A 17007-nucleotide genomic window follows, 5' to 3' on the forward strand; every position below is an offset into this window, starting at 1 on the left:
TCTAAAGCATTCACACCACATGTAATCACACCACCAGAGATTCAAGACCATGAATGAGGAGAATGATTATTTGACGTGCTGTGATTTGATTGACAACATTGCATGGTCAGTCAGAAAGCCCATTTGAATGATAATGCACTCATTCAAGTGATGAACAAGTTAAACACACTTGTTGCCATTGAGGTTCTGGTTGAATCGTGGGGTGTATGATTCCACTTGCTCGTCTGCATCAGGGTCATCCTCTGTGGGGAAGCCATACTGAGGCTCAAAGTATGGGTTGTCATACTCTTGCTTTTTGTTGGCTGTGTCCACCAGACCAGACTCAGCTGCGGGTCTGAGGAATGGCTGACTGCCCAATACGGGAACTGGGTTCTGTAAAGCAGCACTAGCAGATGCTTCAATTTCAGACACTTCGCCCTGGTCCTGAAAAAAAAAAAAATGAGAAAACAAATGAATGGGAATTGTGAAAATTAGCACAGCTCATGTTAAAAGTTGTGTCAATATAAAGAGCCACTGTCTAAGCGATTCAAAAAACTGTGGACATTTAGAAAACGAGGGTGTCTCTAGTATCTGAAAGTGCATCAACTGGACTGGTCACACACATGGTTGACTCCCTGGATGATTGTGCTGGGACTTGAGCTTGCAGTCGTGCTGGAGCTTGAGCGAAGAGGTTGTCCATCAGAAGATTCAACAGGTCCATCCCCACTGGGTGGGCCATCGGAGCCCTGGCCTTCCCTGAAGTCGTGATAGTCTTGAAACTCAACCTCACTGGCGTCTCCCAGTGCAGCATGTGTAGGCGGATCCAAGCCTAAAACATCAAAGTAAAATGTTACAATGGATGCAACTGTACCAATACTGTCAATGTGCTTTTTGCACTGAAACAGCAGCTTACTTGGTGTGTCTCCCTGGATGTCACCTTGAATCATCTCACTGACTAGGTCTCCAAGTGAAGAATAGGAAGAGCTGGAGTCATCGTAGGCCTCACTGTCACTACCACTGAAACAAAAAAAAATAAAAATGAACTGAAGATGAAATCTGCAAATGTTTGTTAAAAATTAAGCAAAAACCCAACTAGAAAGCTGAAGACACTCAGTTCGTTAGCATGCACAGCTTAATCAAGCTATGCTCGTAATTTAACTTTCTGAATGTGGTCATTGCCCCAGTTTACATGCATTTGCATGCATTGTCTAGTTAAAGTCCAATTAAGGTGTATACATGCCAGGAAAAAATCAATTTCTAATCGCATTATCTGGGTGTCTTAATCTGATAAGGAGAACTCTGATTTTAGTCAGAGTAACGTGTTTACATACACTGAAGTTGTCCAGTTTCAGTCGGATTGAGGCAATAATTATTTTTAACGCACATGTAAGTACTGACTGAGAAGGACCTTGGTTTATCTTACCTGTCTGTGGGGTCAGACTCGTTGCCTTCATCCTCCAAGGGGCCAGCCATAGCCTCAACCAGCTGTGAGCTTCCATCATAGACTCTGTAGACCACTGGCTGAAGTTGGTGTGCATACCACTTTGGCTTGTCTCCGATTAACGACGGGTCAAAAACATCTAAAACAGATTTATGCAGACCATGACATATCTAGTTTAACACCATAAGGCACAAACTATTATGGTCTTAAATGAGCCTTACTGTTATGTATCCTCTGAAAGGCGAGGTTGCTGGGATTCAGAGCCCACTCTCCATAGAACTCCACCGCCTGGGTGTGAGAAAGTTTATCTGCAAAGCTAGAGCGCCTTGGCCGAGATGCGAGGAAAGAAGATGACTGAAAAGCAACCACCGGCCGGGGAAAGAGGCGCAAGGTGCGAGTGTGCATCTGGAAGCCTTGGAGAACATTCGGGGAGTTGAAGAACCGTACCATGGCAACCCTGCAAGACAAACAACATGGAGTTTAACTTTATTCTGAAGCTCAATCTGACAAATCTGGACAAACACTCAATGAACAGAAACATTCAAGGCTTGCCTGGTGGCTACGTCCACAGAATCAACATCATTGCCGTAAATTAGAGGGTTGAACTCTGTAGAGGACGGTGAAGCTTTATCTCGTCCAGGTGGGAGGAGCGGCAACTCCTGGCCTTCCTGAAATTTCTCCAGGTTCAGAATGGGTTGGGTGTTCAAACTCATACTGGCCAACGCCTAGGACAAGTTAACAGTGACACAAATTACAAACATGGCAGTGGATTTAACAACAAGAACACAGCGCTGCAATGAACCACTCCCACGATTGGCATCAACATTTTGTCAGTGTAATAAATTTGAAGTGCTGATGTGATATTATATCATTGTTTACCCTCGTTGAAAAGGGAAACAATTAGAGCCAAACTATGAAGTGCAGATCCAGGTTGTTCCCAATTTTATGCTTCTCCATATAAATGATAGTAATTAAAGGATTAGTTTTGTGCATGTTGATGCCTGCGGTGGGTGTGTCATTTTGGACAGGAGGCGCAAAAGGGAAGTAAGTCACTATGCATGGTTTGCTTTGAGGGAACTGCTGCAGACTCAAGAGTCAATATTTAGCTTAGCATTATGGAACATTTAGTTGCCGGGTCTGGATGAATGTTAACTTTGTCAGAGTGATTAGCTTCATCATATCTTGTCTTTGTTTTTACGAGGACACTCACTGATGCCAAGATAGATGCACGCACATTCAGTCATGCTCAAGCCAGAGCTAAGCAGTGTATCAAAGAACTGCTCCGCAACATTCGGTGACACTGTTATGCATTTTATCGAAATCTTGAGAATAGAATAGGAGACAAGTAGTAGTGACAAGCAAAGTAATGTAAGAGGATATCCGTGCAGGGGCATTACACATTCCACAGGAGGAGAAATGAGTAACCTTATTTTCAGTGGAGAAGATCTGCTTTTGGGTGATCACGGTCAACCTAACCAGACACTAAGAAGGGGATAAGAGAGATGCGAGGAGAATCACATGAAGGCCTGGGATGACAACTTTGTGACTGACACTGGAACAGCACATGACGGAAGGGTCACACCCAAGGCCCTTCCCTTTCTTTTCTTAGTCTCCTTTCAACAGCACTTCTCGGTTTTTCCATTTTCGCTGACGACAAATAGTTTGTGCAACGAAAGACAGCAGCCTTGCACTTTTAGCTTTTTCATTTCCAATGCTACAATTTACTCAAGAAAGGAGATAAGAAAATATTAGTCTGTGTTCGTTTTGAAAAGATGATGGACAGCTAGGAGAGCAAGAGAATTGCAAGACTGGGAGCGAGAGTGAGGGGAGAGGAATTTTGAGAGGGTAAGACCAAGAGAGGAAAGAAAGGAAAATGAAGAAAGGGTAGACGATGCACATGAAAGATAGTGAGAAACCACAACCACAAACCAAACTTCACCAACAGAATCCAGGCAATAAAAGACACATGAAGTCCATCCATCATGGCCACCAGGGAATAACCAGTGGCTACGATGGAGTGGTGATGACAGATACAAAACAGCAGATCTTTTCAGACACATAGGTAAAATACTTGCACGACAAAATGCCTGTTGCAAATTAAAAAAGAAAGACTGAAGTAAACCAAAATCATACAATCAACCTTGTTAATGTAAATAAATCAGTCAATTGTCACGACCAATTTATTTTTGGTACTTCAGTGTCGAGTGCAAGTATTTCCTCTCATCGGCAGCAATCTGCTGTGGCATCACAGTCTTCAGAAAATCACTTAAACAATTCTCTGTGACCTTATTCTCCATTCACAGCCATTTTGAGCTTGTTTCCAAATATACAACTGCTAAACTGAGGCTTTGCACACTCCTACACACCAGCCTCTCAGTCACACACCCGCACACAGGGAAAGAGCTGCTAATCACACAGCTAACGCACTGGCTCTGATTCAAGGCGTATGAAACCCAATAAGTGTATGGAAGGAAACAACTGAATTACTTTAACCAGCCACAGGATTTGGTAACTTCCCTTTGTTGTTTCAACACAGCATTAAAATGTGAATGTTAGCTCATTAGTATATTGTGTTTTACAGTCAAGAAAGAAAGTTTAACGTTACACAATGTGACTGGTATTGACCACTTACCATTCAGCTATAATTTCAGATTTCGTGAATAACAAGGTAGTTGAGCCATAGTTTTCAGTTTTGCTTAGATGCGTATGTGAAAGGAATTATGTTGGTTGTTAACGATGCTGCTACAATGTGGGTATACAAAAAAAAAAGTGAGGCATTTCCATGAATCAGAACCAGATTTGTGATGTAATGTTAGACAGATCAGGTTAGAGGGGCAAGTTAGTTGCTGTCAGGAACGCTAAAGACTTTGCTTTGGGTTACAGGGTCCTAGCATCTGATATTACCTCCAAGAGCTAGTGCATGCAAACAGGGGAAACAAAGAAAAGGAAAAAAAAAAACATTTGTTTGTGTTAGTGCACTACAAAACCAATTCAAATGCTCCCACTCTCATCTACAATACATACAACTCTGCTGAAGAGGGAACCCCCTACTCGTCACATTGCTGAAAGGCAAGTTTTACATTGATACAAGAGTATGATCAAGTAGCAGTACCTGGATGCCAGGAAGTTCTTTGCAAAATTCATGTGCGTGCAACAGTGGTCCCAGTGGTTTTGGGGTTGTATTTTGACTGCCACAGTGCAGCACATTGAGAAAACTGATAAAATTCAAGAGGACAAATCGCAAGCGTTACCTGTTTAAGATGTTTCTTAAGCTCGCCTGCTTCAGGCTCTGGAAGAGGTGGTAGAATCTCTGCATTGGTCGGCGCAATAACCTGCAGAAACAAAGAGCCTTCACATTTTATTCTGAGCATAGACGTGTTAAATGTCATACATGTCCGAATAATAACAGGTTATAAAAGCTAATTTGGACAGACAAAGCAGAATCAGAACACCGTGTACAGACCTTGCTGCTGTCAAGGTCCACGAGCCAAAGATCATCTGGCATTTTGAAATCGGCTTTGTAGAGGAAGAAGCTGGCCGGTACTCCTATGATATAGGGAGTAGGAGCAAGAAGAAGCTGTGTGGAGGAGGAAACACACAAGTTAGTCCCAGTTCTTATTTTACCAAAATAGACGGCATACGTAATTACACTGCAAACATGGTGAAAATGTGAAACTGGATCTATTGTACCTGTTCAGCCGAGGCCATACATGTCGGCAGTAAGGGGATGACAGGGAACATGTACTCCAGTGGGTAGATCATGGCCACAAAAGCCATGACGCTCATAGACAAAGCATTGTAATCTCTGGACTGAAGAATGACCTGGAAAAAAAAAAACCACCACGCACGTCAATATTCACTCTTTTTCTCCACTATTCAATGCCATAAACCAAGTTTGCCTCAGGTTTATAACGGCAGTATTAAAAACTGAGCTTTTATGAAAAATTAATTAGCAGCACAAAGTGCTTGAAAGAGGAGTCACTCTGAAAGCTTTCAGGCAGCACTTAGTTCAGCCCGACTGAATTTAACGATGTACCGAATTCATCTTCAATCACCAAAAATACAAGATGGCAACATTTCATGCAGGCTGAGAATTTGGCTCAACTTTAAGAAGAAACTGGCGAAGGGGGGGAACTGCAAACAACACTGTAGCTAACTAGCGCCTGCACATGGACACTGAATCTACACAGAGAAAGCATCTGGCAATTTCCGCCACTCAAAAGATGACCTAGAAAAACTCCATATTTGTTATACAAAGAGTGAATGCAAAGCAGAAAAACTGTGTCGCATGTATTCAATGCTAGTCTTTTAGCATTGTGAGTGAAACTGAGACGCTCGATTTGAGCTTATGTATCAATGTCATTGTAAACACTACGCGAGCACACTGCAAACAAGGACTCCTGTTTCCTCCATACTGGTTTTAAACACAGGAGATGACAGAGAACAAGAGTATTTCCTCTCAGTCGTAATGAATTCTTTTAATCTACTACGCCTCGTTCGTGTTGCAGCAAAATGGCTTCAGTGGGTGTACATCTACAACATAAGATGGCTGATTGAGGTTATTCAGGACATTTCCTGGGAGGTCTCGTCTTTGCTCTTTGTCCAGGCAGGGACACACAGCTGCACCAACCCACCAACAAATCACAACATACTAAATATAGCTTTCCTTGTCCCTTTTCCGTCCAACAGTCAGCGTGGCCTTCGGTCAAAACCCAGACGTGATTGAAGATAACCACACGTCTCTTTCTCTTCGGCGTGAACGAAAGGAATATAAAGGCTCAAGCAATGACTGATAACAAACAGCCCGCATCCTGAACTGACTGCTGCAACACGTCCTCACCTTGTGCTCTAGCAGGATGCAGCTGAGGACCTGAAGACAGGCGTCCACACCCAGCAGCTCTAAGGGCAGGTGCAGGGGGAAGTCGACCATGGAGAAGCGGGAGTTGTCAGGCAGGGCAAAGGTGAGCGGCCGTTTGAGTTCATGGGGCAGAACCTCCACATCCACGCGTCTCTGAGCCGCCAGTGGCACCGGCGAGCGCAGCAACCGGTACACCCAGGATTCAATGTCCCGCAGGTCGGCCAGTAGCTGGCTGCCTTTCTCTTCCACCGACAACGCTCCAGTAAACACCCGCCACATGGTGTCCCTAGGAGGAGACATAAACAGAGTGGAGTCAGAATTTTATAGTGGGATGTTTCCCCCTTCATCTTTCTTTGAGGTTAAAAGTGTAATTAATCGTTTTCATTATGGGATAGTTTAATTAGAAAACCTATAAAACGCTGAAAAACCGAGAGGCTCAAATCATTAAACATTTTCGTTTAGAAAAGATGGTCGTATTAAACTGTTTTATCTCCAGTAAAAGAAAACTGCTGTTTGTTGTTGCACTGGAAAACGTCGCCACACCCTTTCTATAATACATGTGATTCTGCAGTGTCACGTGATGGCTTCAAGCAACGTGAACACAATAATGTGACTTTCATGCGTTCTGATTAATAGATAAAATTGTTCGGCCTCAGCCTACTGTCGACTATCCAACACTCCACACAAAAAGAGACAAAACGAGAACACAACAAAGGATGATTTACACGTAAATTGTGATCTATACGGTCTTGTCAGCTCATTAGGTTCTCTAATGAAAACTAATGTATTCTAATCTGACAGTCCTGCACAAACTCTTTAATGATTGTTATAAGCAGCATCAGAAACACGGTCATTAAACTATATGATGAGAAGAGGATGTAGTTTGTGGTGCTGTAAAACTTCATTGATTTAAACATTGAAGTGTTTGTTATTTAACCTTGTCAAAACAATAGGAACATTTGTTGGTATAACACAATATAATTTAATAATACTACAAACCACAGCCTCCAAAATGAAAACCCAACAGCTCTCTCAGTGTTTTAAAGTAATCCTGAATCCTACAACCTTAATGAAGCTTTGATTTAGTGCAACTTTACATTAGAACCTGGGCTGTCAAAAGTAGAAAATATTTCATCACAATTAATCATGTGATTTCAATAATTAATGAGCAATTAAGACACTTTTCTTAAAATCAGTTTTTAGTGTATATGGAAGAGACATACTTCAAGTTTTTCTTACTGACAGGAAATCACTGCACTCATGACCAGAATATGGTCCAGAATAAAGGGCCAGAAAACCGTATGTAAAGATGTGTGAAAAAGACAATCTGCATACTTGGATCTGACTGATCTCCCTGACCGATCAGCTTTACAAACATATCAATCTGAAAAATTCAGTAACATAAATTCAACTATTCTGAATTGAACCATTTTTCTGCAGATGAACTCATGTCACATCCCACTTAGCACCAAAACCATCTTGGTACCCACACATCCAAAATCCAAAATCATGCTATCTACTCATCTTTTTTCCCCCTCCCCTCTGTTCTTATTTTTGTTATTTTGTTTTGCTCATTCAAACTTGGACATTTTATACACTATGAACAATAATGATAATTATTATTGTCTCTGCCATTACTCACTTTACTTGTTTTTGTTTTTCTAGTTAAAGAGGCAATTATAATGCAATACCTAATCAACTGACGAGTGAAACTGACCGAATCTTCAACTTAAAAAGACAATTTTAGTTAGAACAAAGAATTTGTTACGCCCTTTCTTCTCTTCACGCAGTACAACTACATGCTGACATTATACACCAATTAATTAATTTCTCACTGACATGCAGAATATGATCATTTTTACTGAGTCATTTTAAGGTTAAAAACTAAATTAAATCTTGCTGCAAATAGCTACCAAGAGGCCAGAGGAAACACCCAGTGAAATCACTAATATGATGAGCAAATGAGATTGACACACAGGAGAGGCTCTTAAGCAATTGTCGAAATATCGATGTGGAAAACCTCCACTCCACACACGCACGGTGCCATTACCCTTTCTGGAGTGTATACGTAGCGTGAGTTATGGCGAGGAGGGAGGTAAATCATTAGTGCTTTAGAGCCCTCCCACCAACTGCAGCTGCTACCCAACGGCAGCCAGAGACCTCAATCTGTCAGAGGCCCGTAGCACCGAGCGCTCGCAGCCCTTACGCAACGGCTCTGCTCCTTCTCTATCATTGCAACACCACCGGAAGAACAGTGCGCATTAGACATTCATACAATCACCTTGTAGTGAGGAGGGAAAAAGGACGCTCTAGTACAGCTATAAATACCAATCACCCAAGGCCTGTGCCCGGTGGGAAGTGACAGCCTAATTAACACTACACAGCAATCTATCGTGTCACTCATGTCAATTGAATAACCCACAGTGCACTGAAAATACTGTCCCATCAAACAAAACACAGCGCACAGCTGTGTGTGTTTGCTGCAGTTTAAATGAAACAGAAAACATTTATCTGTTGTGTGTTGTTAATAAGAAAAGTCCAAATATGATCATGTATTTGGTAAATAGGACGCTAAGCGCTCATTTTCACACATAACCTCTGGTTTACACTGACTACTACCATTACTGACGAGATGTTTAAGAAGTGAGTTAAACAGCTTAAGAGTCGCCCCAGAGGGAACGATATTTAGTGCAAGACAGAAAGCGAAACGTGAAATGTACTTTGGATAATTTAGTCGCCATTATTTATCATCAAGGTGGAGTGTGTTAACATCGAGCGTGCTGTGAAAACAAGACACAAGCTACAGATGGCTCGCAGAACTGCACGGGAGCGACAAGACAAAGGCTCTTGTGTTAACTGTGCGGCGCACAAACACGCAGATAGCAGGTGGACGACGAGAGACGCACATGGGGAGGGAAACAAAGTGGCAGAAAATGTTGTCGCGAACGCTGTTATTTGTTTCTAGCCTTTAAAATGTAAAGCTGAAACACAGAAATCATTTGGTAATTTGGAAATCATTGGTATTAAACATTAGAGGGAATCTGTGTGTCCTAAGCTGACATGTGTAAATGCATGTAATCACTCTCCTCCTTCAAGCTCAAGAAAACTCTGCCTCACTATATATATAATCTCTTAGGTGTTTGCAATGTGTGTGCAGTGTTAAACCTCACCTCTGTGTGGCACGAGGGAGCCCGGCTCGTTGAGTTAGCCTCTGACTGCAGCAGTCCACCAGCCTCTTGAGAATGTACAGGCACTCTCTAAAGGTGGAGAAGAACGGGTAGTGGCTGAGTATGCACAACGAAGTCAGCGTGCTGTTGCGGTTCCTGGCCGCCACCTTGGCCGCGCTCCGCCTGTGCTGCGGGGACCTGCCGGCATTTAGCTCGGCACCTGGTTGTCCGCCCTCTTCTCCGGAGGAAGGCGGAGGCCCCGACTCGGCACCGTTAGCCGGAGGTGCCACCGAGGGCGGACCTCCGCCGCTGTCGTCGGACGCTTCGGTGGCCGTCTCCACCGCCTGCGCCGCCGTCTCTGTGTGGCCGCCCTTGTCTCCTCGAGCGCGGTGATGTCCTCGCTGGAAGGAGCGGTAGAAGTTGACGCAGATGCCATAGCGGGTGATTCCCGAGTCCTTGTCGGTCAGCGTGAACACGAACGAGGAGTCGTCGCGGAGGCTGACCCTGCGCTGGCGTATACTCAGGCAGCCCTCCGGTTGGCAGAAGAAAACCACGTCCGGTGGGAGTGGGAAGTCGTGATGGTCTTCTAGCGGGTAGCGGCGCAGGAGCTGAGGGGTCTGAGCCACGCTGTCGCTGCTCGGTTGCCTGAAAGGAAGATGAACAAAAGTTTCTTCTGTTTTAAAAGAAGCAGCAAATACGACCATTGCTGTTCATTCGCGGTTTAATACCCACGTCCTTGTAATTTGTAATGTGTATGCAAATTAATTTCCCCAAATGTGTAAACAAAAGTTTGAATTTAATTTGACGTGCTCACTGATTGAGGCGGCACCTCATAAGGATTAGTCAGATGCTTTGATTGCTTAATAAAACAATGCAAAGCCTCATAATAGTCCTTTAGCTACAGAAGCTCATTGTTTTCACATTTAGCTGTTAAACCTCCGGTTCAAGTAACAAATAACAACCGTGCAATCTCACATTTACATCTCCAAATGCTGCAGCATAATCCGACACTAACTGCTCCGTGATTTCACTGCGTTCACGTGAATCTTTCTTCTCCCCTGTGGCTACTGTGCTTGAAACAATGAGCTACTATGCTTCATTATGCATGCTAGATCATATGGGTGTAACCACAGCTTTAACTGCAAAGCAAAGAGTTGGAAAGGTTAACAAAGTGAAGCGATTCTTTAAACCAGCCTAAGAGTGAATCTTCAAACACAGCGGGGTGCAATTAGAAGATAACACAACAACCAGAATGTCCAAGAATCACCACAAAACCAGAATCTAACCATAGTTTGTGCAATTACCAAGGTTCAAGCTACTTAGTGCGTGTACATGATCAGTATTTGTTACTATAAATGTGGGCGAAGACACTGCTTTGCGTTAGGTAGAGTTAGGACCAATCATTTAAAAGGATTGTCCTGCACTCCATAGCAAATGAACTTAATGAGTTTTATATTCCAGCAGGTTGCAAACTGATTTGTATATACACTTGAGGCCTAATTGCCACTTGTGGACCAATTAAGTTCTCACCTTGCCCCGACCACCACCAAGTAGTCGAGAAGACGAGGGCACGGTTTCTTTTTCTCCATGTTGGACTGACCACGCCCTTCACGTCACGGCATCCAGGTTATTCTGTTCCCTCTTGAGTCAATGGTGCGTTTCCATCACAGCTGGTAAAGTTCAGGTGTACAGTTGAATCATGGCTCCTTGATTGTCATTATGAACAGACCTGTAACACAAACGAAAGAAGGGACAAATAACCCTTCGTTAGACTGTTAAAAGAAACAACAAGAAAGACGTTTTCACACGGACGAGCCAGTTTGTCGTACGGGTTTGAAAGTAAAGCAAATTGAACCAACTTGAACGCGCACCTGAAACACAACCATCCGGTCCAGTTTTACCAGCTGTGAAAAAAACAACTGCAGCTGCAGATGCAGAGGAGTGTTTGTCGCGACAGTCAACACTCACTGAGGTGTTTGGTCAACAAAGTAAATATAAACAAAACAGCACAAAATGGTGTGCGCTCACAGAGCGGAGTCTGCAACCTTACAAAAGAAATGAAACCGTTTACTGAGACTCTCAGTCTGAGAGTCTGTTTTATTTTTATTATTATTTATTTGTGTGTGTTTTATATAATTAACAGTTCTTGACATTCCAATTACAATGTTAAACACTCTTGAGAATTACCAGTTTATCGCTTTAGAAAGGGTGCACTTGCATTTTTATGCCATATTATTGTTACATTAGTGAAAAAATGGTCTCAAAACAATATTTGTTGACAATAATATCGTTTATCATCGATAATTTGTGGGACAATATATCACCCAGCAAAATTTGTTTTGGTGACAGGCTTAGCCATGAGACTTGTCAGAGTTGCAACAGTGAGCTAAATATGTTGTGAAATGTCTTTAATAAACTTATTAAAGACGTTTAATCACTCGACCCCGTGGTCTGTGTCAGTTGAGGGGTCAATATGTCAAACTAGGGGTAAAACACTGTGGGGAATATAACCAATATCTAGAATCAATGGCAACGTTAGGTTTTGGTTATTAGGTATTGAACTGAACTGTGACCCAATCGATTCAGGAAATCAGTAAAGACACCCAGCCCCAGAGTTAAGTCTATTATTTTGAACATAATGCGGATGGCGCCCACTCAAAAGTGACTCACAAAAGGCAAATGGATTCAACAAGTCTTAGAACTGCAGAAGTTGGTCGTAGGTGTGAATGATTGTCTGTCTCTGTGTTAGCCCCGCGATAGACTGGTGACCAATGACAGATGGGATAAGATCTAGCCCCCATGACCCTCCAGAGGACAAGCGGTTACAGAAAATGAATGAATGAATGAATGAATGAATGAATGAATGAATGAAGCCACTTCAACCACCATGACACGAATGACTGAGAATCTTCACAGACGTGTGAGCTTGGTGTGGTTTCAATAATTCTCCGTTCGACTGCTTCACTGCGCTCTGGAAATGTTATTACCGTGTCACATTTTGTGTGGCTTTGCAGGAAATTAAAGACAATATTTCATGTTGATGCTCATAATTCTCCACTAGGCAGCATACATGACAGGTTAGACAGGCTGTAGGAAATTAATAGATGTCAGGTATGACAAGCCAGCACTTTCTCTGGTGGCTGGTAATTTTGCTTATGTTTTACCCCTTAAGTAATAAGCTAATAAAAACAGAGTGAAATAATAAAAACAAAAAAAAATAAGGTGTTGTACACTGCTGTTTTACAGACGACTTCTCTGTTCTGACCGCTATGTCAGCTGATTGTGTTTGCTGGCGGATAAAGAGAGGCTTGCTGATATACTAAGCAGCTTAGGGGGTCTCGGTGGAATGAGCACCCTTGACAGCTTGTACTATGGCCCTTACAGCCACATGAGTGGCGGAAAACAACAGAAAACGCACCTAGCACCTATACAGATGGACAAAATCCTCCACTAAGCCATTTACAGCTCCGGCGAGGAACAAGAAGGTATGGTTCTCTTCAAGTGAACACAGTTGAGCAGCTTTTTTTCCCCCTGGGAGATATAGTGTATAACAACAAATTATCACATAAAAAATAAATGAGCAGGCTCTGCAACAGCTGTCAAACAGAGCTCTGGATGAACGTTTGTTAAGGTGCTGACAGTGCGTGAGCCACTACATTTTAAAACAAACAAACCAGGACAAGGTAGGGATTATAACTCAGCTCTGCTCGGAAGACTTGCCTGAAACCATTTGCAGAAACACTATTACACTCACATTCCCGCTGAGGCTTCTCAGCAATAATGTGACGCTTTAGTGATATACATGTAAGGAGGAAAAAAAAAAAAAAAAAAAAAAAAGAGGTCGGGATCAACGTCAGCCTCTTATCATCGGGCTTTACCTGCGCAGTTGCAATAACATCAGTGACAGAGCGTAACACTGGACATTTTCATTTCAGAGAACATCTTGCGGCGGCAGTAAAAGCTCGCTTTACGAGGCTACAGTCAGAGTCGTGTATTTGTCTCTTCCACGACAGATTTTTCACAGCATGCTTGTTAAACACCACAAAATGGCAGCGCTACATGAATGCCCTTATTAATTCTGAGTGACGAGCAGCAAAATCTGACGCTTTAATCATTATTATATGACAGTATTCTCTCAAATAGCAACTGGGATCTTTATTTACCTCAATAAAGAAAGAGTATAAATCCTATATTTGAAGCGGGCGCATATTAGAAACAATCATTTTTTTGGTCTTCTCCAGTTTCTGCATTACGCTGTAGATATAACGGTAGCATGCAATGCTTTCTAGCATGGACTGAAAACCCTTAATTTTAAACAGGGCTTTTATTGTGAAACATTTGTACAGGACTAAACCTGACAAAGCACACACTTGTAAAGACACGTAGAGTCTGTTCTTCTATTATGTAGCAGAGAAAAAAACAAAAGTCTAGCTGTCCTGTAAAGTCGGTTTTAAGTCTGCTGAAAAAGAAGCTCTACAGAGGCAGGATCTCTTTTTACCGGAGCTACGGTGCCGACACTCCAACACCAACAAATGCCACATGAGACCATGCTTCAGAAACTCCACCCTGAAATACAAACACTCAGAAACCAGAGCAGTTTCTCGCTGTCACTTGAAGCCTGTTATCTGCGAACTGATAAGCTAATACGCTATATAATTTAAGCCAGTGGCTGCTACTGTGCCATTTATGTTTTTACTAGTGTTTAAAAAAATGACCAGGCCCCAGTTAATGTAATTATTGTAAGCAGGTCCAGACATTTGATTTATATTGATATTACATAAACGATAAGAGTATAATGAATATTTTAGGGGTAGTTATTGAACAAAGGTCTGAAATACATGGTTGTGCCCACTGGACACCCTACAGAGGAGGTATATCGCATCTTTTTTTAGACTTAACACGTTAAAGATTCTCTCTAATACGTTTAGTATTTTATATAATAAAAAAAGAAAATAAAAAAAGCCTATCACTGAACTCCCAGTGAATTTCATGCTTCAGAGATGTGGGCAAGAAGCCAAAACGGGCCCACAAAGACAACAGGGCTGACAAATGGACTGCATATAAATCATGAGTGCGACACTCCAGTCACATTTCCTGACAAAGGCCGTTATTAACTCCAGCAGCCGGCGAGAGACACAGCAGCTTCCAGTCGACATGAGGGAGGGAGACTTTATCACAGAAGGCTTCAGACGCATTACGAGTGTGATTATGTCTAATAGCTCCACTTTGTTTTTGAGAAGCCTTTCCCAGAGGGATAAAAGACCAGTCTGAACCAGACTAATCTTGATAGTAAAACGGTTATACTTTCACTTAATTATCTTTTCACCTAATTTACTTCATTATTAAAAAACCACAGCAGCCTCTGTAGTAAACGTAATGGCTTCTTTTTTTCATACATGACAGTGTTCACATCAATAAATTTGCCAACACTGATAAATTCAACAGTATTTAATGCGTTCAGAAACAAAAGGGGTTCAAACACTGCTACACGTTAAGCTGTCTCATTGAGTCAACTTAATGTCAGCGCTCATCACACTTGGTAAAATTATTCAAATACACCAAAAGCCTGATAGTCGCCTGTTCCTGCATGTCGACGAACAAGAAGATCACATTAAACCACCACTTAATAGAAACACACTGAGGCACTGGTAAGACTTGGGCAGAATAATCTGGGAAATATCCAAACAATGTGATTTGTGATATAACTTTCACAGTGAAGCAATACATCAATATTTACAGTATATTAGATTTAAAACATGTGTTGGGGTATCATCACATGCGATACAATCAAAAAGTTAATTCTCTGTGCTCTTAAATGTGTATTGTATTCATTGCACATTATGGAATTAGATTAAATGGAGTAAAAACCGTAAAAAATATAGAAATAAACCTTGTGTCAGATGCACTGAATGCAATTTGCTAACTGCAAATTGGTCCAAATTGCAATTTGGATTTGAAATCAGTGAATCGTTCACCACTAATTAGAACTCATACCCCTTCATCGAAAGAAACATTCGAAATGACACCTCTTCAAACCGTTGAGCAATATCTAGTTGGCAACAAGACAAACCATCCGCACTGTATTACAGAGAGGAAATTCATTCCCTAAACATTAAAATATTCCAACAGCGAGGGCTGGGCCAACACAGACTACAGATCCAGCCCCTTTTTATCTCACCAAACCATCAGGACAATGAATCCACATGCAGGTCTGGCAACGTGAATGCTTCCTGGTACAAAGCCAAAATGGCTGTTTTATGAAGCAGCAGAGCTGTAGCCAGACTCATCCAGCTCACAGATACAGCACCAACCAAAATTATATTTAGAGGAGAGTGGAAGGAGTGTGCCACTTCCACTGATTGTCTTCAGTGATCTTGGTAGTGAACCCCGCTTTCCCTCGCTAAACAATGAGACGCTAAGAATCGTTGCGTGAACTTCAACGGCGAGATAATGATCTAGGTTAACACAACAGATGAATCTCTTCAGCGTGGTCTGCAGGCAGCCGTCACTGCTTATGTAAGTGCAGAGAGGAGATAGATATGATTCACAGGCCTCCAACATGGAGAGCATTGCTTGCCAGTCACAGTGTAGCAGTCAGCAGCAACGGGAAAAAGACTGATGATAAAAACTCTGCACACCAACAGGAGAGGAATGATGCATACATTAAGAAGGAACAGATTACTGCGTTTTCAGTTTGCGACTGAAATATTTTCTTAACGATCCAATGGTGCAACGCTCCTGAGGTGAACTGATGCGCCAACTATTTTTGTCCACTGTCAATAAAGCGGCAAATACTGATGGAGTACTCGCATATCTGTTTATACATGGATTTTTAAAGATTAAATTTACACAAGCAAAGCATTTATACTGTTGCCTATCTGCAGATTCCTCTAAGCCTAGTCCCGCTTACATCCTACAGGTTTACTCTAGGGTAGTAACACTGCTGGTTAGGGTCAGTGCTGTGGTGACAGGTTGTATTTGGATCGTGCACCTTTGCTTAATGAAGGTTATAATCTTTTTTTATGTTGGCATTGCATGAGAAAGTGTGCTCACTGGCTATAATGGGTTTGTCAACGTAAAATAAACATGCGTGGGTACAACATAATTCAAATCAACAGTACTGCAAACACAGTCGTTTTAAACTACCTTCATGAAGCTCACATCTAGTGGAGAACTGTTAGGACATTAGGAAGCAATAATCTTTACTAGTGTACCTAATAAACTGGCAATAGAGGGTAGATACTTCCATTAATGTAACAGGATAGAGATGTCTATCATGTTCCTGTCATCGACAACTACCTCTACATTACAACCTAATGCTTCTGCTACGAATAAATTAACTACCCTGTCAGTGGTGAAGCCACCACCGTGTTAGTCCATCTGCATTTGGATCAGCTGGAAGCGTAACACACGACTTTGAACAGGGAAACTGTCCCCGGTGTGACATGCTCGGCACAAAGCTTATTGTATCTGACGCGATGCGTGGTGTTATTATACTAGATCCACAACAAGTTTAGCTTAGGGCATACGCTGAGAGGAAGATAACGTTCAACACGGTCATA

General features: G+C 42.2%; 1 protein-coding gene across 35 annotated transcripts in view; it reads right to left on the reverse strand.

Annotated features, from left to right (window-relative positions):
- madd (MAP-kinase activating death domain) overlaps positions 1-17007 on the reverse strand; it is a 44227-nt gene that overhangs the window by 26439 nt on the left and 781 nt on the right. For 17 of the 35 annotated variants that reach the window (XM_047581145.1, XM_047581159.1, XM_047581141.1 and 14 more), the window contains exons 2-14: positions 10976-11174; positions 9449-10090; positions 6261-6564; positions 5111-5242; positions 4884-4997; positions 4672-4752; positions 2846-2902; positions 1973-2145; positions 1642-1877; positions 1403-1559; positions 893-996; positions 603-808; positions 170-423 (exon numbers count right to left, since the gene is read on the reverse strand). In XM_047581145.1, coding sequence (XP_047437101.1) covers positions 170-423; positions 603-808; positions 893-996; positions 1403-1559; positions 1642-1877; positions 1973-2145; positions 2846-2902; positions 4672-4752; positions 4884-4997; positions 5111-5242; positions 6261-6564; positions 9449-10090; positions 10976-11034 — 2519 coding nt within the window. In that variant the 5' untranslated portion in view covers positions 11035-11174. Of the gene's footprint in view, positions 1-169; positions 424-602; positions 809-892; positions 997-1402; positions 1560-1641; positions 1878-1972; positions 2146-2845; positions 2903-4324; positions 4334-4671; positions 4753-4883; positions 4998-5110; positions 5243-6260; positions 6565-9448; positions 10091-10975; positions 11175-17007 lie in introns of all 35 variants that reach the window. The other 18 variants (XM_047581171.1, XM_047581154.1, XM_047581161.1 and 15 more) reach the window with 3 other exon arrangements.

The sequence above is a fragment of the Mugil cephalus genome, chromosome 3, assembly GCF_022458985.1.
Source record: "Mugil cephalus isolate CIBA_MC_2020 chromosome 3, CIBA_Mcephalus_1.1, whole genome shotgun sequence".
Lineage (NCBI taxonomy): Eukaryota > Metazoa > Chordata > Actinopteri > Mugiliformes > Mugilidae > Mugil > Mugil cephalus.